The sequence below is a fragment of the Leptodactylus fuscus genome, chromosome 9 (genome assembly GCF_031893055.1).
Source record: "Leptodactylus fuscus isolate aLepFus1 chromosome 9, aLepFus1.hap2, whole genome shotgun sequence".
Classification (NCBI taxonomy): domain Eukaryota; kingdom Metazoa; phylum Chordata; class Amphibia; order Anura; family Leptodactylidae; genus Leptodactylus; species Leptodactylus fuscus.
Window position 1 is genome coordinate 49,551,687 of NC_134273.1, and position 27,775 is coordinate 49,579,461.

The 27,775-nt window shown below is 40.6% G+C and overlaps 1 protein-coding gene across 9 annotated transcripts in view; it reads left to right on the plus strand.

Annotated features, from left to right (window-relative positions):
• The window catches only part of RBFOX2 (RNA binding fox-1 homolog 2), a 279,365-nt gene that overhangs the window by 223,503 nt on the left and 28,087 nt on the right, over positions 1–27,775 (plus strand). For 8 of the 9 annotated variants that reach the window (XM_075286348.1, XM_075286342.1, XM_075286341.1 and 5 more), the window contains 2 exons: positions 6,090–6,181; positions 10,118–10,190. In XM_075286348.1, the coding sequence (XP_075142449.1) occupies positions 6,090–6,181; positions 10,118–10,190 (165 nt within the window). Of the gene's footprint in view, positions 1–6,089; positions 6,182–10,117; positions 10,191–27,775 lie in introns of those variants that run through there. The other variant, XR_012717437.1, reaches the window with a different exon arrangement.

Sequence of the window (27,775 nt, forward strand, 5' to 3'; positions counted from 1 at the left end):
CTGTTATTAATGTGAGGCACGTGGAGTTACTGAAACTAAATTAATACCCCCAAATGCCTGACATTAATAGGCAGAGTAACTAAAGGAAGGTACCTGTGTGTGTCACTTTACTGTAGCTTCCTCTCCTCCATACAACAGACATCTTCCATAACACACAATGAATCCTGGCCACTCATCTGCAGGGTAGATGCTAAATCCTAGTGTGCTAAAGGATCTCTGATCTTGTCATGACCATGTGATTGGACTCTGTTGTGGGGGGAGCTACTAGGATTTAGACTCAACCTTATCTGCAGATGTTACATACCAGTGGCTACAGGACCTTTGATGACATCACAGTCTCCTGACCTCATGACAAGCCAATCACAGAGCAGTAGCACTAAAGGACCTCCGCCTTCCAGGTCCTTCCTGCTTTCTGTGCTCCATGGACCCTGACTGGTGTATAAGCCGAGGAGAGCTTTTTCAGCATGAAAAATGTGCTGAAAAATTCAGCTTATACTTGAGTATATACGGTAATCTGACCACTTTAGCTTAAAAAAAAAAAAAAAAAAAAAATCAGCAAGTCATTTAAATGGCAAGGAGTTTACCATTTGACTGCTACCACTTGCTTTATAGAATTTGAGGTGTTTTCATTTTGAGGAATTACAAGTCTTGTTTACCACAAACTAATATGTAGGTTACATTTTAAGAGGATTATACACTACTCAAAATTACCTATTTTGATACTGTAGCACATAGACATTGAAGTTAATGGGAGGCGTTTTTTGTTTCAGCGCTGAAATCCCACACCAAATTCCTCAACATTTTCTGCAGGAGGCCTTAGGTTCATTCACACGGAGGAAAAAGACCTTCAGCAGAAAAAGGAACCCATTGAAGTCAATGGGAGGCTTTTTTTTTTTCAGTGCTGAAATTCCACACCAAATTCCTCACCATTTTCCTCCGTGTGAATGTATCGGCAAGGCTATTCTCAATAGTGACCATGCTGGATTACTACAGCTTAACTGTTAGCCGGCGTTCACACTACCGTCATTGTCCGACAGGTAGTGTCCGCTGGTAGTGTCCATTCAAAATCTCGCACAGACATTAGCTAGCGGACACCACATTCCTGACCAAAAAAACAGCCTAAGGGAGCGTTCACACTACCGTCATTGTCCGACAAGTAGTGTCTGCTGCTAGTGTCCGTTAAAAATCTTGCACGGACATTAGCAGCGGACACTAGCTGTGTCCGTGACACTTTTCATTCATTTAAATGGCGATTCGGTGCGTTCTTTTGCACTCCGTGCCTGTCCTTAACTGTCCGTTTGTAAAGATGTCCGACTTTTCAAGCAGACAGAAAAACCTGACGTAGGTTTTTTTCTGTACGCTTGAAAAGTCGGACATCTTTACAAACGGAAAGTTAAGGACAGGCACGGAGTGCAAAAGAACACACCGAATCGCCATTTAAATGAATGAAAAGTGTCACGGACACAGCTAGTGTCCGCTGCTAATGTCCGTGCAAGATTTTTAACGGACACTAGCAGCAGACACTACTTGTCGGACAATGACGGTAGTGTGAACGCTCCCTTAGGGTGCATGCACACTGAGTAACGCCGGGCGTGTATGAGAGCCGTACACGCCGGCGTTACAGCAGGGCTGCCGAACACTTCCCATTCACTTCAATGGGAGCGCTCGTAAACGCCGCTGTTACGAGCGCTCCCATTGAAGTGAATGGGAAGTGTTCGGCAGTCTGCCGTAATGCCGGCGTGTACGGCTCTCATACACGCCCGGCGTTACATAGTGTGCATGCACCCTTAGGCTGTTTTTTTGGTCAGGAATGTGGTCAGGAAACTGACCCAAATTCCTCCGCCAAAAAACGCCTCACCATACAGTCCTATAGTGAGGCATTTTTAGGAGGAGGAATTTGAGTCAGTTTCCTGACCAAATTCCTGAGCCAAACAACTCCGTGTGAACCCAGCCTTATATAATTGAATGGGAGTAACTCAACACAGCTGCTACACAAAAACTTCCAGCTCTATTCTCTGTATAGCAACTGATTGATCCTAAGAATAAGTACTCATTTATTATTATATGCCCAGAAAACCCCTTTAGGGTAGTGGCACACAACTGTGTTTCACCCATGAAATTCAGTCTGTGTTAACCAGATTTACCGGCTTTAACTTAATACTGGCAGCGAGACTCCAAGCAGTATTATCTATGATGCTAGGAGTCTCTGCTTCCCAGCGACTTGCCCATTACATTATGGGACAGTATGTTGCTGTGAGGCAGGGGCTCCTAGCATCTCAGATAACTAGGATGCTAGGAGTTCCGCTCCCAGCATGAAGTTCAAGCCAGTAAGGGAGCCTTCACACGGAGTAAACGCTCGCTCATTTTGGCAAAGTACACGTGTAAAATGTCATTAAAGTCAATGGGAGACTTATTTTTACATGTCTATTTTTTACATGTGTATTTTGCCAAAATGAGCGAGCGTTTACTCCATGTCAAGGATTCCTAAATCTGGCTAACACACATACAGTTTCACGGGTGAAACAGTCATATGCTGCCACCCTTAGACTGGGGTCCCAAGTGGTGTAAATGTGACGTTTTACAGTTACTGTATAGTGAAACCTCTGTGGGGAAGCATTCTGTTGCCGAAGTGGTTTTTGCCACAACGCTTTATTACTGCAGAACATTACATGGAACCTTAGGGTTAGTTCACACGTAGTTTTTTTTTTTGTCTGGATTTTAACGTGGAATCCGGGTAAAAAAAAAAACAACTCTCATTGAATGGGAGCCGGTCATTTCCTTTTTCCGCAAGCGGTATTTTACCACTGTCGAAAAAAGGAAGCGACCTGCCCTAACGTGACATGTTAACCGCTACGGCATCTGCGGCAAAACAATCCCTCCGGACTAGGCCCATTCATTTGGGCCTAATCCTGAGCAGAAAGCTGCAACTGTCGGAAGCCGTGACAGTCGCAGAAGGCACATTTTGGTCCGGATTATGACGCGGCTTCCTGAGTCAAAATCCGGACCAAAAAAACTACATGCTAAGGTCTGCAGTGAAAAAGCAATATGGGAAAAACCGCAACAACGTATTAGTTTTTTTTCTGCACCACTTTTCACAGAAAATCTGCAGTGTTTTCCTCTGTGGAATTTGTCATACCTATAGGGAAATCCCCAGTGTTTCCGTAGGTATAATTGACATGCTGCGATCTACAAAAACGCTAAATTTACACTGCAGATATCTTTCTGCAGTGTGTCTAATCCTATCCACTTTGCAGGGACTGTAAAATGCAGCGGTTTTTGCCATAGCCTTTTCACTATGTGGCTCTCTGGCCTAAGGAATATCCTTGACTGATGTTATATGGTCAGGACAGGGTACAACTGAGACTGACACTTTAGCCTAATAACATGCGGGTACAGGTCTTGTAGTATTGTTATCATCATATCCAACACATAACTGGACTTGAAATGATAAAATGTCTAGTGATTTTAATGTATATCCTTCAATGTATTGAATTGTGCTCCAAAAGTTAGCAAATAAAGTATTTTGCTTAGTCAAAGGTACCATTTACTTATGTGCTTTGACTTTTTTTTTTTTTTTTTTGTCCGCTTGTTGTACACAATGTATAAACAGGTTGGCTATATTCTGAGGTTTGTTTATAGGGATGGTTAGTTTATAAGGCGTAGCTTTTATCATCCAAAAGAAACAGCACCATCACTGACAAACAGCTGTAAGCTTTTATTATGTAGAACAAAGTGGCAACATGGAGTTGGCACTCACAAATGACTGTTAGTTTTACATGGGTTTGTGCCACTTGTGACCCAAATCAGATACCTACTAGCAGTTGCGTGCTGTATTACTATGGTTGGTAGAGCCAGTGAAGTTTATTTTCATTGTAGTTTTTTGTTATACTTTTTCTACTTTTTATGAATGTTTGGTGTCACAACACTTTTCATTTTTATTTTCCCATTGACAGAGGACTTGTCTTTTGGGCAAGTTGTAGATTTGCAGTCCATTGGACTTCCTGATTTATACTTTTAATTCCCTTTTCTGGGAGGTACATGTACAAAAAAAAAACATTTTGGCTTAATTTAGCTTTTTGTATGCCTTTCGTTGTGATAGGGAAGTGTTTATTGTATTAGCAGCTGTACTGATTTAAGAATAAATAAAAATTCTCCTAAACCTTGTTAAAAGTTAACATTTCTGATTACTGTCATACAATGTAATACTTCTGTATTGTAGTCTGCAGTATTAAGTCGTGTCAGAGATGGCCATAATAGGCTTATGTACAGTGTAGACCTGGGGCCATTGTTAGCCAACAGTCAGCATTTATCATGGCAACTGATGGGTGTAACGGTAGGCTTTGGAGTTACTGTACCTCTGTACTCAGATATTAGCTTCATATTGTATATTACTCCTGCTGTGCAGGGCACAGACATGGCTACTAAATCCAGTGCCTGTTGTGCTAGCATGGTGTGGGAACTACCAGCTCACACTATTGTACAATTTATAGCATTAAGGGCTTTCGGTGTTAAAACATATAGTGGGTCATAGTATAAATACACAAGTGTTGCTGTGCTATGCATATTCTAGGTCCTGAGTGTATCGGTGTATGACAAAAACTGTTTTTGTTTTCTTCTTAACCCCCCTTTACCTGAACTAAGCATAGCACAGCAAAATCTTGCCCAGAGTTGGTTTTGTCCCTTGATATTAAATAAACGTACATTGCAGTACACCATTAAATTTCTGTGGTGGTGACCTGTGAAAGAACACGACACCTGAAACTTTCAAGCAACACCCAGTCTCACATAAGATTTGATTTTATACAATATTATACAGCCAAGTCCTAGTATACAATGTAAGTTACAGGCCAGTAACTGTAAGTAGTGGCAGCCATGCAATATTGGTAAACTGAAATTACTTAATCAGTGTGTATAGATAATCACCCCCCCCCCCCCCTCAGAATTGCACTGAAAGTAGCTTTTATCTGTATCCTTCTGTAGAAGTATCCTACTCAGAGCTTGGCCATTTAGACCAATATTGAGAGACCAATGTTAATCTTTGTATAATAGAAATTACCAATATACTTTCTGTATCAATTCCTGACAGTTTTCTAGATCTTTGCTTTCTGTCATTCATTCTGCTCACTCTCAGTGGATAAAAATCAGTCCATGGTCATGTAATGAACACAGAGGTGCACAGCTCATTACATACATCACAGCAATGGGACAAACAGACATATGCTTGGTAACTATCTCTACACCTGTGTTCATCAGATAACCATTGATTGCTTGCTTTAATTCATTCTGCTTATTTCCAGTAGATAAAAATCAGAAATCTAGAAAACCATGATGAATTGATACAGAATGTATAATTGTTCAGTTCTCCAATATACTGACAATACCTCTGGTGTCTCAATATTGGTCTGAAAATGGCCAACCCCATTAATTTTGATCTTGTAAATTTTAATGTATTATATTGAATCCATTACCAATTGCACACACACAACCTCTTCCACATTACTTTAGCAAGGGCCATTAAAATATTTGCTAATGTGCAACTTAACCACTGTACTAAAGACTGTAAAACCAAATAACTGTAGATTTCATCTGAGTGATCATTCTGATTATGAGTATAAAAGAAAACTGGTGTGCTAATTTATGTTCCATAATAGTGTGACAAGTGTGCAATAGTAGGGCCAGCTGTATTTTTTGTTTATATAAATATACTGGACATGTCTCTATCCAATGTAGATGGTGTAACAAGTACTTTGCAGGGTTCTTTTTATAGTTTTTTTAATTCTATTTTATAATTCAGGTTTTGGTTTCATAGAATACCATAAGTTGCAAAATTATAAGGATTTACATTTTTTTTTTATAAAAAATAATTTGATGTGCATGAAAAATGTTTGCCTTTTAGTATTTACCCCTGACTCACAAGCTAGTTGTATCTAAACTCTTAAAACTGTGTTTTTGGTTTTTTTTGTTTTCTTCCCTTGCCTGCTGAAATGCCTATATAATATTGTACACAATACTGTCTTGAAATACAAAATTTGTTGTCGCATCTCTTTCAAAACTGGACAATGTTTCTAATATCTCTCTTTTATGAACAGGGTGGATATGCAGCTTACAGGTACACACAACCAGCTACTGCTGCCACAGCAGCCACAGCCGCTGCCGCAGCTGCTGCAGCCTACAGCGATGGGTATGATGTGGTTTACTTTTTTTTTTTTTTTTTTTTTTTATATGTTCTAAAAAGCATAATTTCTATACTTGGCAGTAGTGGAGAAGATTTACTAATAGTGTCTAGTAGTCAGAAAGATTTATCACAGTGGCCTATGCTACATGATAGGTCTGAATTAAATTTGTCTAATCTAAACTAAGCCAACCAATTGGTGTAAATTTAAAGAGAACCGGTTGCCAAAAATAACTAGAAAATAGACTTTTTTTTTGCATTTGGGCAATTGCGCCTGTGTGGAATTTAGTAGAAAAAAAGAATAAGAAACCCAACAAATAATAAAACTCATATTAAAAAATAAACAATACAATGATACATAGAGCAAATAGATTTACACCCTCCTTGCTCTATGTATCATTGTATTGTTTGTTTTCATTTTTTGCTTGTGTTTTTATGTCTCTTGGGTTTCTTATTCTCAATACCTGTTGCAGAATATGAAGTACTAAGTGACATATCTAGTAATTGCTGCTGTGCCCCGATTTGATTTCCCCAGTAAAGCACGCGGTTTCACAGAAAATAGCCAAAATTTAATAAAAATATTGCAGAATGCATTGATGCAAATGGTCCTAGAAAATCAAATGTTAATATTTTTAGTTACACTTTAAAAAATGTTTGAACCTAATGGATGTTCTATTGTTTACAACTCTGTATGAAAATGTATATTTCTGATAGACTCCAATGCAAACTTCAAGGTAAGCATAATGTCATCGGAACCCTGCATATCCGACCAGACCCATGGATTTAGGTTGGATTAAACTGAATCGGTGCTCCCCCCCCCCCCCACCATGTGAAACCGTACCTCCATTGCTGAGAGATCATAATTTTTAACATGTAATGAGGGTGTACTCATTGTTCCAAGAAGCGTATTTACATATTGACAAACACGGCAATATCTTAAAGGGGTTGTCCTGTATAAATCAATATTTTTATATGAAGGCACCCATGCCCCCCCCCCCAACTTTATAATATATTTTTATTAAACATATTGTATATTTAGAGAGTAAAATATGTAGGTCATGTGACCTACATATATTACTTTTTTTTTTAACCTTTCTGCTGACATACGGTCATCGGGTATAATCCATATCCTGACCCGTTAGATCAGGAAAAAGCCCTCGCCTCTGCTAGTCCTTTTGTATTTACCTTTTCCTGTGGACCCGGGCAGACATTTCATCCCCACCGCTCCTCTTCCGTATGCAGCCCTCCATGCATACTCAATAGTGCTGGAAAGCCGCATACTAGCCGTGACATCACTTCTGGAAGTGACGTCGTTCCAAGCTCCACAAAGTAAAGCCCCTTGCTACACTAGCATGAGAGGGAAGGCTGGGGAGATGGAGGGTTGCACAAGTACAGCACACACCCATAGGAATGAATGGACGCAGCGGGTTAAGCGGCTGGCTGCTGGCAAAGTCTGCGTGCCGGCCGCTTCCATTCATTCTTATGGGTACAAATTGTACAGCGCTACGGAATATGTTGTCGCTATATAAATAAAATTTATTATTATTATGGGTGCGTGCTATTCGAAACGGCCGTTTCGAATAGTACTCGCTCATCTCTATTAATAACCTATTACTAGCACTAACAGACCTTTTTGGAATTAAAATTAATTTTTTTATTTGCTTAGAAAACTCCTTTTAAGTTTCATAATAGGGGCAAAAAAAAGATTGGGGGATAAATGAATGAAACTATCTGCAGTACTCTGGCTCCCCTCTTGACACAATGACCTCTGCCTAGGAAACACAGTGTGTTACTTACCGCTCTGAAGAAACCCCAGAGTATAATAGCAGTTTCAGTCCTGGAGTACCTTGTGAGACTAATCTAGCAGGATTCGCCCAACATTTAATCATGGGGCGAATCAAGGGGCGTGTCCTAAATCTCCTTTAGGCTAAGGCTCCACATTGGCGCAAAAAAAAAGCTGCATTTCCACAAAGTAAGGAGTGGATTGAGCAGAAGGTAGAAGTATAAGGACTTCCTATATATTTCCCATTCCTTTTGTAGCCATTCTAGGCATTGGCTCAAAAACAGCAGCAAAATCTGCACCAAAAAAAGCTGCGTTTCCGCAACGTGGAGCCTCAGCCTTAATCGTAATCAAGGTAAAATGTCCGATTGCGGTTTTGATTTAGGCCCTAATCGACCAGTCCTAGGTCTCAGCAGTTTATAAAAGCCAAGGTCTTTCATTCACTATAAAGTATGTATTCCAGATCACATTTCCATTTTGTTGCATTATAACCTTTTTGAACAGTGATAGATTTGCTGAATCTAATAAGTATATACTCAATACCTGGTAATGAAAACAGAAATCAGTTCATAGAAATGTGTGCACCTTTACTTGAAAAAGCAAAAAAAAACAAATGTACAGTTTTTACTTGTATGTCGAGATGCTCTCCCTTAATTTATAGTTTGTTCAGGCACTTGAAAATTTAGGGAGGCAGCAAGTGGTGCCTGTTTTGTTCCAGGCATGACACGACGTTCAGGCCATAAAGTTGCTGAAATACTGAAGTACAGTTAAATAGTTGAAGAGGCATGTCTTAAGGGGTGAGGTTGTTTGGTTATGATATTTAATGCTTTTTGGGGTGATTTAATTATAAATACAATTTTCAATTTCAAATCTTTTGTTTGTCCTTTATAGTTCCCGTATTTTGAACTGCCATCAGGCAGTAACAATACAGTACACTCAAGTTTAGGCCAAATTTTAATTTTAAAGGGGTTCTATCAGCAAAATTATGCTAATAGAGCCCCACATATGCGTGAATAGCCTTTAAAGGGGCTCTATCACTAGGAAAAGTCATTTTTAACTAATCACACCTTTGCATAGCCTTTAGAAAGTCTATTTCACACCTACCTATAGTATGTAGATTGCCTCAGTGGTTTCTGAATAAGTCCGTTTTTATTCATATGCTAATTAGACTGATGCACGATAGATCGTGCACACCTCTCCTATTGTATTCTATGGGAGACTGCTGATGATGATGACCCAGCTTCCTGTTTGCTTCCACACATAGAAGATAATAGGAGAGAGGAGGCTACTGGGAACTTCCTGAGCTGGCTGAAAGCTCATTAGCATATGAATAAAAACGGACTTATTCAGACACCACTGAGGCAATCTACATACAAAAGGTAAGTGTGAAATAGACTTTCTAAAGCCTATGCAAGGATGTGATTAGTTATAAATGACTTTTCACAGTGATAGAGCCCCTTTAAAAAGGCTATTCAGGCACCATAAATGTTATATTAAATCCCGGTCCCGTTTTTAAATAAAAGCATTAAAACATATATGCAAATCTTATCTATCGTGCACCATAGGCGGGGATAAACAATGCGACGTCAGCTTTGGCACGCCTGCCTCTTCTGTCTTCTTGTAGTAACTCCCTCTGGTTCCGTGTCTTCCGGCTTCTTCTCTTCAAATCCCACGCCTTCGTAGTAGCGCTTCCTTCCGGAGCGCTACTGCGCAGGCTCATTCGCGAACTGCCATTAAGTAAAATGGTGAGTGAGCCTGCACAGTAGCGCTCCGGAGGGAAGCGCTACTACGCAGGCGCGGGATTTGAAGAGAAGAAGCCGGAAGACACGGAACCAGAGGGCGTTTCTACAAGAAGACAGAAGAGGCAGGCGTGCCCGAAGCTGACGTCACATCGTGCATCCCCACCCATGGTGCACGTTCGGTAAGATTTGCATATATGTTTTAATGCTTTTATTTAAATACGGGACGGGGGTTTAATATAACATTTACGGTGCCTGAATAGCCTTTTTAAAGGCTATTCACGCATATGTGGGGCTCTATTAGCATACTTTTGCTGATAGAGCCCCTTTAAGTAATAAAAAACTTATATGTTTGGATTATAAAAGTGAATTATAAAACTTAAACAAAAGTTGCTGCTACTTACAATGTATTGTTTTCCTGTACAGATACGGGAGGGTATATACAGCTGACCCATATCATGCCCTGGCCCCTGCTACCAGTTACGGAGTGGGAGCTGTGGTAAGTAGAACATTTTAAGCTATCCAATCAGAAAACCCACACACCAATCTTACAACTCTCTTTTTCCCGTAATATATTAACCTGTCCATAGTAAGTCAGTATGTTTGGATGCAGTGGACTGGGGAACCTATGTATGTATGCTAAGCCATTTGGAAACTCATTTAAAATTTAACGCAATGGTCTCTACTCCCCAACCAATTCAAATGAAGCAGTGGTTCAACATGTATGCTAATACTACATTTGAAGTCTACAGGACTGATGTTCCTACTGATTGTATAAAAATATTCACATATTTTCTCCTTTGAGAGAAAAGAGAACTTGCCTATATTTAGCAGAGTATGTGTGGTCTGGAAGTCTGAACTACTGATTGAATGAAGTGGTGGTGTGCTTTTTTGAGCACTGCTCCAAAACAAAGGCATAGGGACGCCGTTCTTGTCATAGTTTGGGGGTTTTAAGTCAACCCTATTGATCATATGTTTGTTATATTAATATATTGTTATATTAAGTTTGTTTATATGTTTCACTTTTGCACCATCCACTTTAAGTCAATCTGCTAATTAATCTATGAAGTATGATGAGACAATATAAGAAAATATAGCAGCCAAAATGGAAAGGTTTTTTCATTCTATATACTACTGAGAAGAAGAGTAATGTAGGTGACTTGTTTTTCTAGACTCGTCAAATACACAAGTGAGCTAGTCAAAATTTTGGGATGGTTAACTTTAATTTTTGCATCCAGTGTATCCCAAGTTTTGTATTTCAGACACAGGAGGCACTAAGGGTGATGGAATTTCACTCCAATCTTCAGTAAAGTTAATCTTTGGCTGAAGTCATGTTGGCCATTAAAGAATGTATAAGGGTCAGTTCACACGTGAAAACCGCCTAGCTTATTTGTGCGAGGTAAAAAACCTCGGGGAGTTTTTTTGACGCTGTTTTTTGCATTCCACGCGGTTTTTGACGAGGTTTTTGACGCGGTTTTCGCTAGGTTTTTTTTTTCCTATATGTGCTATAGAAACTGCAGGCGAAAACCGCGCGTTTTTTTGCAAAAAACCACGCGGTTTTGTGTGCAAAAAACCGCGCGGTTTTTTACCGCGCGGTTTTCGCCTCCCATTCACTTCTATGCAATTCTTCAGGCGTTTTCCGCCTGAAGAAAGGTCATGTCGCTTCTTCAGGCGGAAAACGCTAGGAGGAAAAAAAAAAGCTAGTGGTCTACATAGACCACCATGTTAAAGGAGAGGTTTTTGAAGCGAATTCCGCTGTCAAAAACCTCCCCTTTGCCCACGTGTGAACTAGCCCTAAAACTGATAATGCTATTAAAGGTTTGAGCATGAAATTAGGAGTTGTCAGACAAAAATATCCTTTTATTAGACAGGATTTCTCTAAATTAAGACTAAATTGGATCTACATAAATCTTTCTAATGGCTTTGAAAGAAAAGATTGCCCCTCTTAACTTTTGATCATAATTTAGTAGTAAACCACTTCAAACATAATTAAACTTTCAAATAACTTTTGATTTCCTGTCAGCATTTTTGGTATTAATAAATAGTTTATTCTTTAATATCAGATTTTGGTTTCTTTCCATTAAATCTGTGCTCAAGTCCAGATTATGATCCTTCCTATATTTTGTCTTGTTGCAGTCTCTGGCTTCTCACTGGAGTTGAGGGTGTCTGGGCTGTAATGAAGGAGGGAAACAGTCTGGGGGGGGGGGGGGGGTCACTTGAAACAGCTATATCTTGGCCATTATAAAATGTACAACAGTGGTTTTGATGTCTTGTGAAAGATAACATTCTCCATTAATAAAGTAATTACAATATTTATTAGTTGCGAATGTTGCCAAAGAATCTAAAGTTGTTTCAAAGTTAAGGTACACTGTAATGTCCCCCAGCGGAAATGTGATGAATTGGAAAGTAGACATAGAAGAATGTAAGAATTATTAATATTCCTGTACACCTGAATATAGTAGCCTTCATTGAAAAATTCTTAGCTGATGTAGAGGAGAAAATTCTGTCCAAACACTTTTTCAAAATAAAGTACACGCAAGCTAATAACTGTCAAAATTGGGGTAAGGGCTCGTTCACATCTGCGCCCGGCACTCTGTTCTGCAGGTTTCCGTTTCCTTCACAAAACAGGGCAGGAGACGGAAACCTGTAGGCATCTTTCCAAACCCATTCATTTGAATGGGTTTGAAAAGTGTACGGCCGTGAGCGCCGGTGAGCGTTTTATGCTCTCTGCAGCTAAACCATTTTTTTTAAACCAGACACAGAGTCGGACATGCAGTACTCTGTGTCCGGTTTAAGAAAAACTGCATGACAGGTTTCCGTCTTCTGCATGCAGAAGATGGAAACCTGATAACTGAGTCCAGACGCTGGTGTGAACCCAGCGTAACACTGTGGCTCAGTGGTTAGCACTGCAGCCGGCCAGCGCTGGAGTCCTGGGTTCAAATCCTGCCAAGGACAACATCTGCAAGGAGTCTGTATGTTCTCCCTGTGTTTGCGTGGATTTCCTCCCATACTCCAAAGACATACTAATAGGGAAAAATGTAGATTGTGAGCTCTTTATGGGATCACAATCTACATTAAAATAAATAAATAATCAAAATCTGTAATAGCAGTCAATTTTAGATCTGAGACTGTTTGACACCCACCAATCAGCTGTTCATAGAGTGCAAACCCCCTCATAATGTTTTTACATGCCAGGAGCTGAACTGCTCAGTTACACTTCGATTTGTAGCGGCAGGTTTGAGTACTGTAGCAGTGTCCCATTGATCCCAATCTACATGTAAACAATACCGGCAGCCACTTTGTCCCAGAACAGCCTGGATGTCAGGCCTTTGCAGATCCAATTTTGATGGCTTAAAGGGGTATTCCCATGAATATAATCATATCTATATTTGTATATAATTAAAAGTTAAACATTTTTGCAGAAATGCTCACATCCACTGGCAAATGACCAAGACAACAGGACTGTGACCACAATATCTAGAGAAAATCTTTAAAACTCTGCAATATGTTTATTTATATTTGCTAAAATATTTAACATTTAATTATCAACAAAATTGAAAATAATTATGTTCATGGGAATACCTCTTTAACCTAAGCATAGGCCATCAATATTTAAAAAGTGGGTTAACCCCTTTTAAAGGGTTGTCTAGTTTCAGCAAAGATATTTTTTTATATATTGAAAAGTAGACAATATTTCATTATAACATATTTTTCGGACTGGATATATAAAAAAAACGGGAAATGATAGAGCGCTAATGGCAGCAAATTCAAAATAAATTTAAGAATAAAAATCACGATGTGGATGGTTAAGATAAATTGGTTCTGTTTATTGCTCCAAGGACATGAACAACAGCTTAAAATGGCTACACGTTTCGACACTGGACGGGTGTCTTCTTCAGGCCAAGCATGAGGTATCCAGCAATAGCCTTAGAACCAATGTTTCAGACTATAAGACACACTTTCTTTCCTCCAAATTTGGGAGGAAAATGAGGGTGCTTCTTATCGTCCAAAAGTGGACTATAGGTGGTACGGAGGAACAAAATTACAGCATCGCCACACTCCTGCCACTGCTGGTTTCCTGCAACGGCAGGAGTGTGGCGATGCTGCGGTATCTTGCAGCAAAAATCCTCCCCGGCATCCACAGTTCTATTACAGCGGATGCTGGGTCTGTAAAGCTAATGACGGCCGCTCTACTTCAGAGCGGTCGCCAGAGCAACCAGGTCTCTGCGTCTCCGCAGTGGAGACACAGGAGCCAATTCCCAAAATCAGACTCTGATCATGGGCAATAGTACTTAAAAATAGCCCCCGGGGCCGGTCCTCACTGGCCTCATACCTGTAAAGTTGACCAGGCCAGCTCCTGCGCGGTGAGGTCACAGTAGCCGACCTGTTCCTATGACAGCTGGGAGCCTACTGAGGGCTCCCAGGCCTGTCATAGGAATATTACTATTGCGGCTGGTCTATGACCATCCGCAATAGTAATGGAGAGAATCTTCCATAGACGGCAATACACTTGTATTGCTGTCTATGGGACTTGCAATCAAATGATTGGAGGTTCAAGCCCCCTAGGCAGGGGCTAATAAAATGGTAAAAAAAAAAAATTTAGTTGTAAAAAATAAAATAAATGAAACTTATAAATGCTTTCCCTAGAATATGTATGAAAGTAGAAAATTACTGTGAAACACATATACATTAGGCTATGTTCACACAGAGTTTTTTGGCAACGGATTTTGTTACGGAATCCACCTCAAAATCTGCCTGCCAAAACGGCTCCCACTGACTGCAATGGGAGCTGCTCGCTTCTTTTTTTTCCTGTTAGCTACTAGCGGAAAAAAGAAGTGAGATGACCTATTTTGCTGACTCATCTGCAGTCCGGGACTCACTCTCAATTAGGCCCATTCATTCGGGCTTAATCCGGAGCAGAATGCCACGGTGGGATGAGGTGCGCTGCATCGGCATTCTGTTACGGCTAGCTGCACGGTATGTTCACATGCGGAATCCATTTTCTGCCGTGTGAACATACCCTTAGGTATCCCTGTGTCTAAAAATGCCCAGTCTACTAATATTTTTCCTGTAAGGCGAACGTCAAAATCAAAAGTGCCAAACCGCCATTTCCCAAAATGGTATAACTAGAAAGCACACCTGACCCCTCAAAAAAAAAAAAAAAAAAGCTCTATGCATCCCCATACAACTGCAGTCACCTGTCAATGTGAGCTTGCAGCTGTTGCAAAACTACAACTCCGATATATTAAAAGTTTTAGCATTTTTTGCTATCAAATTTTTTTCCCCTATTTTCCTCCTCTAATACCTAGGTGCGTCTTATAGTCCAATAAATACAGTACTTCTGGCCACAATCTTTTTCACAGATTTATGCTTACTATAAGGGTGCCTTCACACGACGTAACGCTCCGCTCATTTTGTTCATTTTTGGGTAAGTTCACACTACGTAAACGGCAGCTTATTCTGAACGTAAAACACGTTCAGAATCAGCGGCGTATAAAGCAGTTCCATACATTTCTATGGGATCCGGCATACGAGCGCTCCCCATAGAAATGAATGGGCTGCTTTTTTCACTACGAGCACTCCCATTGAAGTGAATGGGAAGTGCCAGCGTGTACAGTAAGCTTTGCTCATGCCGAGCCGTACACGCGAGCACATCCCATTCACTTCAATGGGAGTGCTCGTAGTGAAAAAAGCAGCCCATTCATTTCTATGGGGAGCGCTCGTATGCCGGCTCCCATAGAAATGAATGGAACTGCTTTATACGCCGCTGATTCTGAACGCGTTTTACGTTCAGAATAAGCTGCCGTTTACGTAGTGTGAATGAGCCCTTACATGTGTAAAAATACACGTGCGTTAAAAAAAAAAAAAAGCCAATGAACTCAATGGCTAACTACATTTTACACGTGTATTTTTTGTTTATTTCCAGCAGATAGAAATCAGTCCATGGTCATGTGTTGAACACACAGGTTCATGGCTTGTTATAGTAATCTTTAACAAACTGTCCATCACATGATTTTTATCCATTAGAAATAAACAATTATAGCGAGCAGCAATCTAGAGAAACCTGAGGAATTGATACAGAAAGTATATTTAGAAATTGTATAATTTTCAATGTACAAATAATAAAATTTGAAACTGGATAACCCCTTTTAACCATTTCAAGGCTAGACCATTTTCCTTGTTTCAGGACAGAACTTACTTGAATTTTCTTTCTCGTAGATGTGGTTTTGAGGGATATTTTAAAAAATAAAAATGAAAAAAATGCTTTGGGGTCAATCAAATAATTTTTGCATCTTTTGTCAAGATTGCATCAGTTATCGTGATTGATCACCGTGTACACAATGCCCCCTGCTTATATACCTGCATAATTATGAGCTGCGGCTTAACCAAGCTTGGACATATGTATTCAGATTTTTTTTTTATATTAAATTTAGAAAAATCAGAACTTTCACAGAATCTCTAAAACATAAGTTCCAGGAAGACAGAAACAATTCATGTTACAGTTGCATTTTGACAGATTAATATGAATCAATATAATACCAATGAATGAAGGTTAATATTTTCTATAACAGTCCTTGCAGGGTTAAAAGTTGACCAACCAGACATATAAAGTTAGCAGCAGTGTTTTGAGTGATTTCTGGTTGCTGCTGGCCTTGCATCCCCTTGTTTAGATGGAGTTAGCTTCCTGCTGTGCAGCTTCCTGTGTAGCTGCTACACTAACTCCCTTTCACTCAGCCCCCCACCCTGTTACAAAACCCCCCATCTCACTAAGCTTAGCCCCTCCCACCCTTACTGTCTTGCTAAGCCTAGCCCCTCCCACTCACTAGCAATTCGCCCCTTACTAGCCCCGCCCACCCTTCCCCATCTTCCTGGCTAACCTATTCTGCCCACTGCTAGAAGTCACAGACACAGGAAGGCTTGGTAAGTATTGATGGGGATAGGAGGTCGGAAGGAGAGTGATGGTAACGTTCCGTTTTGGAAGGTGTGAAATGGAATTTCACCAGATTATCAGAAAGCATCCCTGGTGTGGTCACATGGCCGCTCCAGGGAAATGGGTAATTATAGATTTATTTATTTTTTAAATTGAAGTACATTAGAAGTTAGGTGGGGGAGGGAGTTTAGTTAAAGGGGTTGTCCAGGATAAACTGATAATTAACCCTTAAACTACTAAACTGCATTTCTAAGCAGTGTAGTAGAAAACTTGCAGACAGATTGAGTAGACGCTACTTCTGTGCAGTTCCAATAGTTATCTGGAGATCAGCTGCAAACACTAGCAGGACCTCACAGGAAGGTTTGGGGGTGGGGACTGGGGCTTATCACAGCCTAATGCTGTAATGGAGTGCTATTGAGCATTATGGAGACAGTGCAGTATGAATTAAACCAGGGGGAGAGGAGATTTACATGTGTGGTTTTCATATACTTTGTGAAAATAACCCGGCATTCCCAGATTACTGGATGGTAGAACTAGCTGTGTCAAAGCACAGAAAGCAGTTTAGTTATTTTTCTTCTGCAGCTTTTCCAAAATCCTGAAAGACAAATCTAGCAATCAAGAGGGTTGTAGATATACAGTATTTATTTGCCCCTAATACTGTGTTACCCGGCATGTTATCCATCTTTTTAAGAACCCTGAAAGGGTTCTGGCAAGCTATGATGTGAATATATTGCAAGAGGGTAGTTTTATTTAGGTAAACAATAGTAAGTCAATATGGTATTCCTTATTCCAGCTGTGTTACCCATCTTTCCCAAAAGTCTGAATGGCAAATCTGTCATGCTCTGATTCAAGGACACTTATTTTATATTGCTTTATTCTGCAGTCTCTATTAGGGAGCCTTCACACGGAGTAACATGCCGTGTGATCTAGCAAGCATACGGCGTGTGAAAGTTTGCGCGCCGTAAACGCTCCCATTGATTTCAGTGGTAGTTAGGATCATATATGCCGTGTTATTTTGCGGCCGTGATTTTGCAGCCGCAAAATAACGCAGCGTATACGATCCTAACTCCCACTGAAATCAATGGGAGCATTTACGGCACGCAAACTCTCACGCCGTATACATGCCAGATCACGCGGCTCGTTACTCCGTGTGAAGGCTCCCTAACAGCATTACCTGATATGCTACCCAGCTTTCTCGGAACCCTGAAAAGCAAACTTAGTTTGGAATATATGTAAGGCAATAGTGAGGTCTGGTATTTAGAAAACTATTGGTTGTTACTCAGCTGCTGAGAGCTCCTGAAAGGTAAGCATCGAGGAAGATTTATCAAAGGAAACTATCAATGTATCATTAGGCATATTTGTCATTCATCAGTTTGGGAAATTTTGGTGACTTTAAGGAACAGCCATCAGTGTACACACTACTGATACTACTGATATTACTGTTCATATCAATTTCATATAGTTAGTTGGGGGATTAATTACAACAAAATGGCCATGCATTTTTGTATAGACAAAAATTGGTTCATGTGGCTCATGTGCACTGGCATGGGGGAGGGGGGGGGGACATGGTTGCTGTCATAGGTAAGAATCTATTGCTTTTCGAATGTACTTTTATTCTTTGTAATTATGATATATGGTTGCGTTCACATTTGCGTTGAAGACTCCGTTGTAAAGCCTGCCCTAAATTGGAGGAAGAGAAAATAGCTTTTTGTCTGACAGTTTTTTTTAAATACACCAGACACAGATTCTACCTCAAATCTGCTCCAAATTCAACCTTAAGACCAAGGCTACACGTGGGGGAAACGTTGTGGGGAAAAAAAGTGCCATTTTACAGTCACAGCAAAGTGGTTGGGATTCTAGCGAATCCCATGCCGACTTTGCTTTAAAATATATGTTCCAGCGATTTGGGCATGTCAATTATATGTATGGACATGCTCTATAGGTTTTATTAAAGCAGAAAGTCCGCAGGGGAAAATTCAGCAAAATTTCTGTCAAAAGTGCTGCGGGAAGAATACGGCTGTGGTTTTTCCTTCAACAGTTTTTTTTAGGTGCTCTGCAAATGACACGGCATGTGTAACCTATTCCAGGTAATTTGCCAAAAGCCAAACAGCAGGGTGGGACCTGCTTTTTTTCTGTGCTGGCATAGGTGCACACGGGCAAAGGCAGCCTGGCAGGACCTGAGCTCCCTACCCTGAATTGCTTCTAAACAGGGCTTCAGATAACCAACCGTATAGACATGTCAAACAGCAAATAAACCGAGGAACACGAACAGACTGACCAGACAAGACACATGGGTGGTAGGCATTGCAAATGGCATATGTGGCATGAGGTCAGTGTAAGAGCGTCTACTATACGTCTTTTGACACCCAGAAAGTATCCCAGGGGCCCCAAGTACCTTGAAATTTATATATTGTTCAATAAGGTGGTTGTATGTGCTAAAGATTCAATCTCCTTAATATAGGTGTATAGCTCAGTGTATAGCCAGTGTTTAGCAATAAGGAATTTGGCAGTATTTAGGATGGTGAAGGAGTCTCAGTAAGTTCTTCCCTCTACTGCATAGGTGGAGTAATTAGCAGGCACATCTTCAGAGATTTCAGTACTAAGCTCTGTATAGCATCAGGTCTTGCTAAGGTCTTGCTACTGACTGCTAAGTGCAACTTACTGTTATTGTTTAAGTGTATTGCTCAGTTTGTTCCACACCAGGGAAAACACTGCATGCATACTGCCTAACGCCGTCATGTTCTCATGTGAGGTGCCCAAAGCAGGCCCCATCATAGAGAAGGAAGGTTATTAATGTGTTCTGTACTGGTCTCAGGTGCTAAAACCCTACCAATCAGCTGTTTTAAGACTGCGTCGTCATCTTTGTGCTGATGTAATGTTCATCAGTCACGTGGAAAACAGCTACTTAATCCTACTTAAGTGAATGCGGTTACAATGTATGCACAGGGTTTGGTATTCAGTAAGAAGGCCGCTGCACTGACCTATGTGCCTTTTCAACCAGCTGATCTTTTGGCATCTGGGTGTTGTACTATCATTGATGACCTATCCTAAGAATTGGTGACCAATATGTAAGCCTGGGAAAAACTTTTAATGCTTGGTTCACACATCAGTATGCCATCCGTCCATTTGAATTCAGTTTGACACTTTAAAACGGACTGATGCACATACTGATTGTATACTGACACCTTTTTATGCTGATAGCAAACGCTGTCCGTCCCCAAGAGGACAGATAAGGGCTCGTTCACATCTGCGCCCGGTCTCCGTTCATGCAGGTTTCCGTTTCCTGCACAAAACATAGCAGGAGACGGAAACCGGCAGGATTCTTTCATACCCATTCATTTGAATGGGTTTGAAAGATGTCCGGCCATGAGCGCCGGTGAGCGTTTTATGCTCTCCACCGCAAAACCGTTTTTTTAAAAATCAGACACAGAGTTGGACATGCAGTACTCTGTGTCCGATTTTTAAAAAACTGTTTTGCGGCGGAGAGCTCAAAACGCTCACCGGCGCACACGGCTGGACCCGATCTGACAGCTTTCCGTCTTCTGCATGCACAAGACAGAAAGCTGAGAAGGGACTCCGGGCACTAGGGTAAACCTAGCGTAAGGGGATTAAAAGTAGCAATTGTAAACAGTGCAGAGATAAGGACATATAATAAATGTCCTTATCTCTACTCTGTTTACAATTTTCTACTTTTAATCCCCTTATCTGTCCTCTAGGGGATGGACAGCGTTTGCTATCAGCATGAAAAGGTGTCAGTATACAATCCGTATGTGCATCAGTCCCTTTTAAAGTGTCAAACTGAATTCAAACGGATGGATGGCATACTGATGTGTGAACCAAGCCTAAGCTTGCAAATACAGAATTGGTTTTGACAGTGTAATAATTCAGTGGTTTAGTGCAAATTAAACAAACTGAACAATTCTGTTCTCCTGCAACTGTAAATGAGAAACTTGAAAGCCAAAAAAGTAATTTGTTTCACCATGTTAGCGAAGATTGATTGGAATTTTAACTATTGTTAACAAAGTCCTCTGAGAATTGGGAACACATTTTGTTTGGACATGCAAAAAATACAAACTTGCCTTAATCCAGTGGATGAACGAAAGCTCATAAAAAAACCTGTATAGCTGCGCATATCCATACAGTGGATTGCAAGTGATCAAATTGAAAGAAGTCTAAAAATAAAAAATCAGCATTTCGTTTTGAAATGATTCCCTTGTCAGTCACAGAGAAATCCTATTGTAATGTACATTCAGTTGCAATGTTTTCACCTTTTAAACTTTTAATTCTCTGTCGTCATAATTAAAGATTCAGCTTGCAGACTTGGCTATTGTGTCATTTTACACTTCTGGTCTTATTTGAGAATGCTTTAGGGTAAGTTCACACGGGGTTTTTTGGTCAGGATTTTGAGGCTGTATCCGCCTGTATCTGTATCTGAAATCAATGGGAGCTGGTCAATTCTTTTTTCCAGGAGCCATTCGTTCCGGCTTCTGGAAAAAGAAGCGAGCTGCTCATGCTTTTAGGCGGATTCGCCTCGCAACATCCGCCTGAAGACACTCCCTTCTGACTAGGCCCATTCATTTGGTCCTAATCCGGAGCGGAGTGCACGACTGGATGCCGGTGCACTGCATCGGCATCCAGTCGTAGCTACCCATATTTTGGTCTGGAACCGCCTTGGGTTCGGACCAGAAAACTCCATGTGAACTTGACCTTAAAATGTAACCAAGCTGCTATACAACTTTATTTTCTGTGATTAATACATTTTGAATACTTTTTTTTATTTTTTTTTAATACTCTTTTGCTCGCCTCTATTGAGAGCTTTTTATTGTGTATAGCGTGATAGTGTATGGATTGTGTGAAATGGGTATGATTAGAGTAGAGGGCATTGTGGTGTCATATGAAATGGGAGGTTCTCTTTTCATATGATATTAAGGGCCCATTCCCACGGAGTAAACGCACGTGTATTTTGGCAAAATACACGTGCAAAAATAAGACTCCCATTGACTTCAATGACATTTTACACGTGTATTTTGACGGGTTTTTTTGTACACGTGTAACAAAATGTCATTGAAGTCAATAGGAGTCATATTTTTACACGTGTATTTTTTACACGTATATTTTGTCAAAACACACGAGCGTTTACTCTGTGCCCTTAGACTGCAATTGAACATCCCAATATGGACTGTTTTGCCAGTAATAGCGCTGTAAATCTTATAGGTAGAACTACATCTTTAAGATTCTCTTTCATAGGACACCAAAACCAAGTTTTTTGTTTTTTATGACACACATGCTGCCAGAAAAATAAGTTGTCTGTAACTTTAATTACACTTTTAAATGTAGCTCTCTACCGAATTCTCTCAACCTTTTAGAAGATTTTCAATAGGATTAGTTAGAGACCACTGGCAAAAATTGCTCAAGGGAACCTGTCAGGTGTTTTTCAACCCTAAACAGCATGACCTTGTCCTATGGTGCCCCTAACAAAGCTTTCTGTTTGGGGAGAAGTCATTTTCTAAGCTTTTAAGACATTAGATTGGCATATGAAAATTTAGCTTAGTCATTGTGGGTCAAGCTTCATCAAGTCATGCAGCAGTTGCACCAGGGGCACACCTTCCAAGAGGTGACCAGGGGCAATGGCCTGAAGTGGCACCTCATGGAATAATCAGGGTGGGGCATTTATCTTTAAAATCTGCCATTACTGCTACTACTACATCAACCTGCACAGGAGTGCAGATGGATGAGTAAAAGGTATCGGCTGCTACTTATTGCAATAATACAAAAAAAAAAAAATGCTGTCCCAATCATATACTTGGAAGGGTGACACAAAAAAAGGGTCATACACTGTAGGTGGGCAAAAAAAGAGATAACAAACTGAGGGGGGTCAAAACTGACCATATACTGTGGGAGGGAAAAAGGGGTCATATATTGTTTGGGGGGCCAAGAAAAGGGGGTCATATATTGTGGGGGAACCAAAAAAAGGGGTCACATTTTTTTTTTTTGGGGGGGGGGGGGCAAAAAGGAGTCATACTGTGTGGGGGCTCTGCAAATGAAGGGGCCATATCCTTTACTTTTAATTAGGTAAGCAGCTTCACAAAGCCAAAAATGGTTGGGTATCTATCTTTTATTCGGGGGTGGGAGAGGTCTTTCTTTAGTTTACCTCAGACAGCAGAGAGGCTAGGTTCACCTTTGAGTTGCACTAAACCAGACCATTTAAAGACTGGCAGTTAGGTGGGGGGTATCAGGCTGACATCAGCCAGTGAAGGACAAGACAATCACGCGACATGTATGATGCCTTGATGTTGTTGCACCCCCCCTTCCCACCCTTGTAAAGGTAAATTTGCCTATGCTAAAGACTTTAACCTTTTCCCGACATCCGCCATACTAGTACGGCGCATGTCAGGGATTTAACTATGGTGGCCGCCATAGCCGCCGGGTTTTTCTGTGTCCGGGGACTGATCGGAAGCATTAACCCCTCCGGCGCCTCGGTCAAAGGCATGGCCGTCGCCATTTTGCCGGTGATCGCCGGCGCCTGGAGCAAGCTCCAGGGCCGATGTCACATTCCCATGACAGCTTGTAAAGGCTCCCAGCCGGTCTGTAGTTTTTCTTTTGCAGGCTGGTCTATGCAGCCTGCAAAAGAAATGATGATTTTTTTGCAATGCATTAGCATTGTAATGCATTGCATTGGTGATCAGACCCCCTGGGGTTAAAGACCCCCTAGGGGGTCTAATAAATGCAAAAAATAAAATAAAATAATTTTTTTTAAAAAAAAAAAAGGATTAAAACTTCAAATCACCCCCCTTTCCCTAGAACACATATAAAAGTAGTTATATACTGTGAAAGACCTACATGTTAGGTATCCCTGTGTCCGAAATCGCCCACTCTACAAATCTATAAAAATATTTTTCCTGTACGGTAAACGTCGTAGCGGGAAAAATAGTCAAAAGTGCCGAACTGCCGTTTTTTCACTGTTTTGATTCTGATAAAAAATTATAATAAAAAGTGATCAAAGCAATAGCATTTCCCGAAAATGGTAGATTTGCCTGGTCCCGCAAAAAAAGACGCCCTATGCATCCCCGTACACAGACGTATAAAAAAAGTTACAGCTGTCAGAATATGGAGAATTTTAGAAAAAAAAAAATGTATCACTGTTTTGAATTTTTTAAAAAAATGTAAATAAAACCATATAAATTTGGTATCCCTGGAATAGTACCGAAACACAGAATACAGGGGACATGTCATTTTGGCTGCACAGTGAACGCCATAAAATCGAAGCCCGTAAGAATGTCTCAGAAATGCATTTTTTCTTTAAATCCACCCCATTCAGAATTTTTTTCCAGCTTCCCCAGTACATTATACAGAATAATTAATGGTGGCACCTCTGGGAGCGGAGAAATAAAGTTATGGGGTTTAGAAGGAGGGTAATCAAAAACGAAAATCAAAAAATGCCATCAGCAGGAAGGGGTTAAATGCTTGTAAGGCTGCATTCGCACTGAGTTTTTTGGTCAGGAAACTGACTCAAATTCCTCCTCCAAAAAACGCCTCACCATTTACATTCCTATGGTGAGGCGTTTTTAGGAGGAGGTATTTGAGTCAGTTTCCTGACCAAAAAACTCAGTGTGAACTTAGCCTAAGGTTCCATTCACACGGAAGAAAATGGAGAGAAATTCCGCTAGTGAAAAAAAAAGCTAGCAGAACCCATTGAAATCAATGGGAGCCCCTTTTTTGGGCGTGGAAAATTCCACACCAAATTCTAAACCAAGTTCCTCCATGTGAATTGAGCCTAAGTTTTCATCACACAAAGCTTATTGAGGACACCATAGGAAAGGTCATTACATGTTGAAGACAGTTTAGGGTAGGGGAAAAAAAAAAAACACTTGTCATATTCTGTTTTAAATGTAATGAAAAATCTTTAGCTATGAGACGGAGTATACTATTATGTAGAATCAAAAATGATTAAATCATAGCAGTTAATGTATATACAACAAGTTATTTCTAAAGCTACCCATTCTTTTTATATTTTAGTAAAATGTTTTTTTATTTTTTTTTCCCTCACTGTACCTCTTCTTGAATTCTAGATTACTGCGGTAACTGGAGGATGGAGTATTTAGGACACATATAATTTGTAATGCATTATGACATTTCTTTTCCTATTCACTTTGCTTTTCTGCTCACTGGCTCCACCTCATCATTTCCTTACACTTAGTGGTAACTTGGCATGTTGGATATACCCTCTTTCTCCCACATTTTCAGCCCCAGCTAGTGAATTGGCTGCTTCTTCCAGTTTAAAAGTTTCTTGAATTTGCCATATACGCATTGCATGGGAAGTGAAGAGCAGCTTATCAAGCACGCTGTGACTGCTATATTGCAGAAGAATTAAAAATTGAACTTTTGTACTAAAGCGACACTCCAGGGGAAAGTTATACTTTCTCCCAGTATGCATAGTCTATGTTGTACATACTTGCTTTGTGCACTGTGGGCCAGAGGTTACTTTCTGAATGACTGCGAGATTCACGTAAAGAGAAACCACATAAACCGCGTTGTAAATGTCCAGATCAAGCGGTGGGCCCTAGCAGCACTTATTATAGTGGAATATGGAAAATGGGGATACAAACTTAGACAAGTATGTATAGCATAGTCATTACAGAAGGGTGTAAAGATAAACTTTTGCCTGAAGTTTTACTTTAAGGCTTACAGTTTCATTGAATCTAGTGTGTGGCTAAACACTGTAAGCATTATATGGAAGTAACTTATTCCTTTCATTATTCGGTACCCATACGTCTTCATTGTGTGGTTTGGATACTCATCATTGCACGGTACATATACGTATAAATAAGGACCATTTTTGTATTTTGTGAAAGCAACAAATCAAATGGGGAAATACAGTAATGCTCAGTATCTTTTGTTTCCTGATTTTTCAGGATTATTTCATTCCTTCATGAAAAAAACATGCAGGAGTACAGGGGTGTTAACTTATTAAGTTCCATTCACAGCACCTTTTTCATATTATTTGTGTCTGTTAAATGGCTCTGCTAAACGGATACAAAAATAAAGGTCAGATTACTTGTCCTTTTTGGCTGTGACTATATAATGGGTGACTATAGGAAAGCCGGTAAGGCTTATGTGATCAGTCCATTTGAATACAGTTTGAGACTAAAACTGGACTGATGCACATACTGATTGCAAACTGACACTTTTTTTTTTTTTTTTTTTTTTTGTAGATTGTGAGCCTCATATAGAGCTCACAATGTACATTTTTTTTCCCTATCAGTATGTTTCTGGAATATGAGAGGAAATCCATGCAAACACGGGGAGAACATACAAACTCCTTGCAAGGCTGCAGTGCTAACCACTAAGGGAGCATTCATACTACCTGCATGCAGGGTTCTTCTGTCCGCTTGAGAAGTCGGACATCTTCACTTGCGGACAGGGAAGGACGGGCACGGAGTGCAAAAGAACGCACCCGATGCCCATTTAAATAAATGATAGGTGTCACGGACACAGCTAGTGTCCGCTCCTAATGTTCGTGACAGATTTGGAGCGGACACTACCTGTCGGACACCGACGGTAGTGTGAACGCCCCCTAAGCCACTGTTTTCCCCCCTGCAAACTGACACCTTTTTATGCTTATAGCAAATGCTGTCCGTTTAAAATGTGTCCGTCTACTTTAGATATTTTTTTTCTTTTAATCTAGGAGAAGACTTGACTAGAGGACAGATAAGGAGATTAAAAGTAGAAAATTGTAATAGTAGAGATAAGGACATTTATTATATGTCCTTATCTCTACTCTGTTTACAATTTTCTACTTTTAATCCCCTTATCTGTCCTCTAGTCAAGTCTTCTAGATCAAAAGAAATAAATATCTACAGTAGACACATTTTTAAAAGGACAGCATTTGCTATCAGCATAAAAAGGTGTCAGTTTGCAATCAGTATGTGCATCAGTCTGTTTTTAGTCTCAAATAGAGATGAGCGAACACTAAAATGTTCGAGGTTCGAAATTCGATTCGAACAGCCGCTCAATGTTCGTGTGTTCGAACGGGTTTCGAACCCCATTATAGTCTATGGGGAACAGATACTCGTTAAGGGGGAAACCCAAATCCGTGTCTGGAGGGTCACCAAGTCCACTATGACACCCCAGGAAATGATGCCAACACCTCTGGAATGACACTGGGACAGCAGGGGAAGCATGTCTGGGGGCATCTAACACACCAAAGACCCTCTATTACCCCAACATCACAGCCTAACAACTACACACTTTACACACTCAATACCACCTCTCTGACAGTAGGAAAACACCTTGAAACATGTGTATTTGGCACTTGCAGTGAGGAGAGCTTGTCACCAGCAGTGAATTTGGCCCTTGTAGTAAGTTGAGGTTGGCACCAACATTTGTTTTGAAAATCAGGGTGGATTGAGCCTCTAACCAGCAGAGTTTGGGCAAATTCATGGTGGAGGGAGCCTCTAAAAACCCCAGTTTGGACCAATTCATGGTGGAGGGAGACTCTAAAAACCCCAGTTTGGACCAATTCATGGTGGAGGGAGCCTCTAACCAGCCCAGTTTGGACCAATTAATGGTGGAGGGAGCCTCTAAACAGCCCAGTTTGGACCAATTAATGGTGGAGGGAGCCTCTAACCACCCCAGTTTGGGCAAATTCATGGTGGAGGGAGCCTCTAACCAGCCCAGTTTGGACCAATTAATGGTGGAGGGAGCCTCTAAACAGCCCAGTTTGGGCAAATTCATGGTGGAGGGAGCCTCTAAACAGCCAAGTTTGGACCAATTAATGGTGGAGGGAGCCTCTAAACAGCCCAGTTTGGGCAAATTCATGGTGGAGGGAGCCTCTAAAAAACCCAGTTTGGACCAATTCATGGTGGAGGGAGCCTCTAATTAGCCCAGTTTGGACCAATTAATTGTGGAGGGAGCCTCTAACCAGCCCAGTTTGGACCAATTAATGGTGGAGGGAGCCTCTAAAAAACCCAGTTTGGACCAATTCATGGTGGAGGGAGCCTCTAATTAGCCCAGTTTGGACCAATTAATTGTGGAGGGAGCCTCTAACCAGCCCAGTTTGGACCAATTAATGGTGGAGGGAGCCTCTAACCACCCCAGTTTGGACCAATTCATGGTGGAGGGAGCCTCTAACCACCCCAGTTTGGACCAATTCA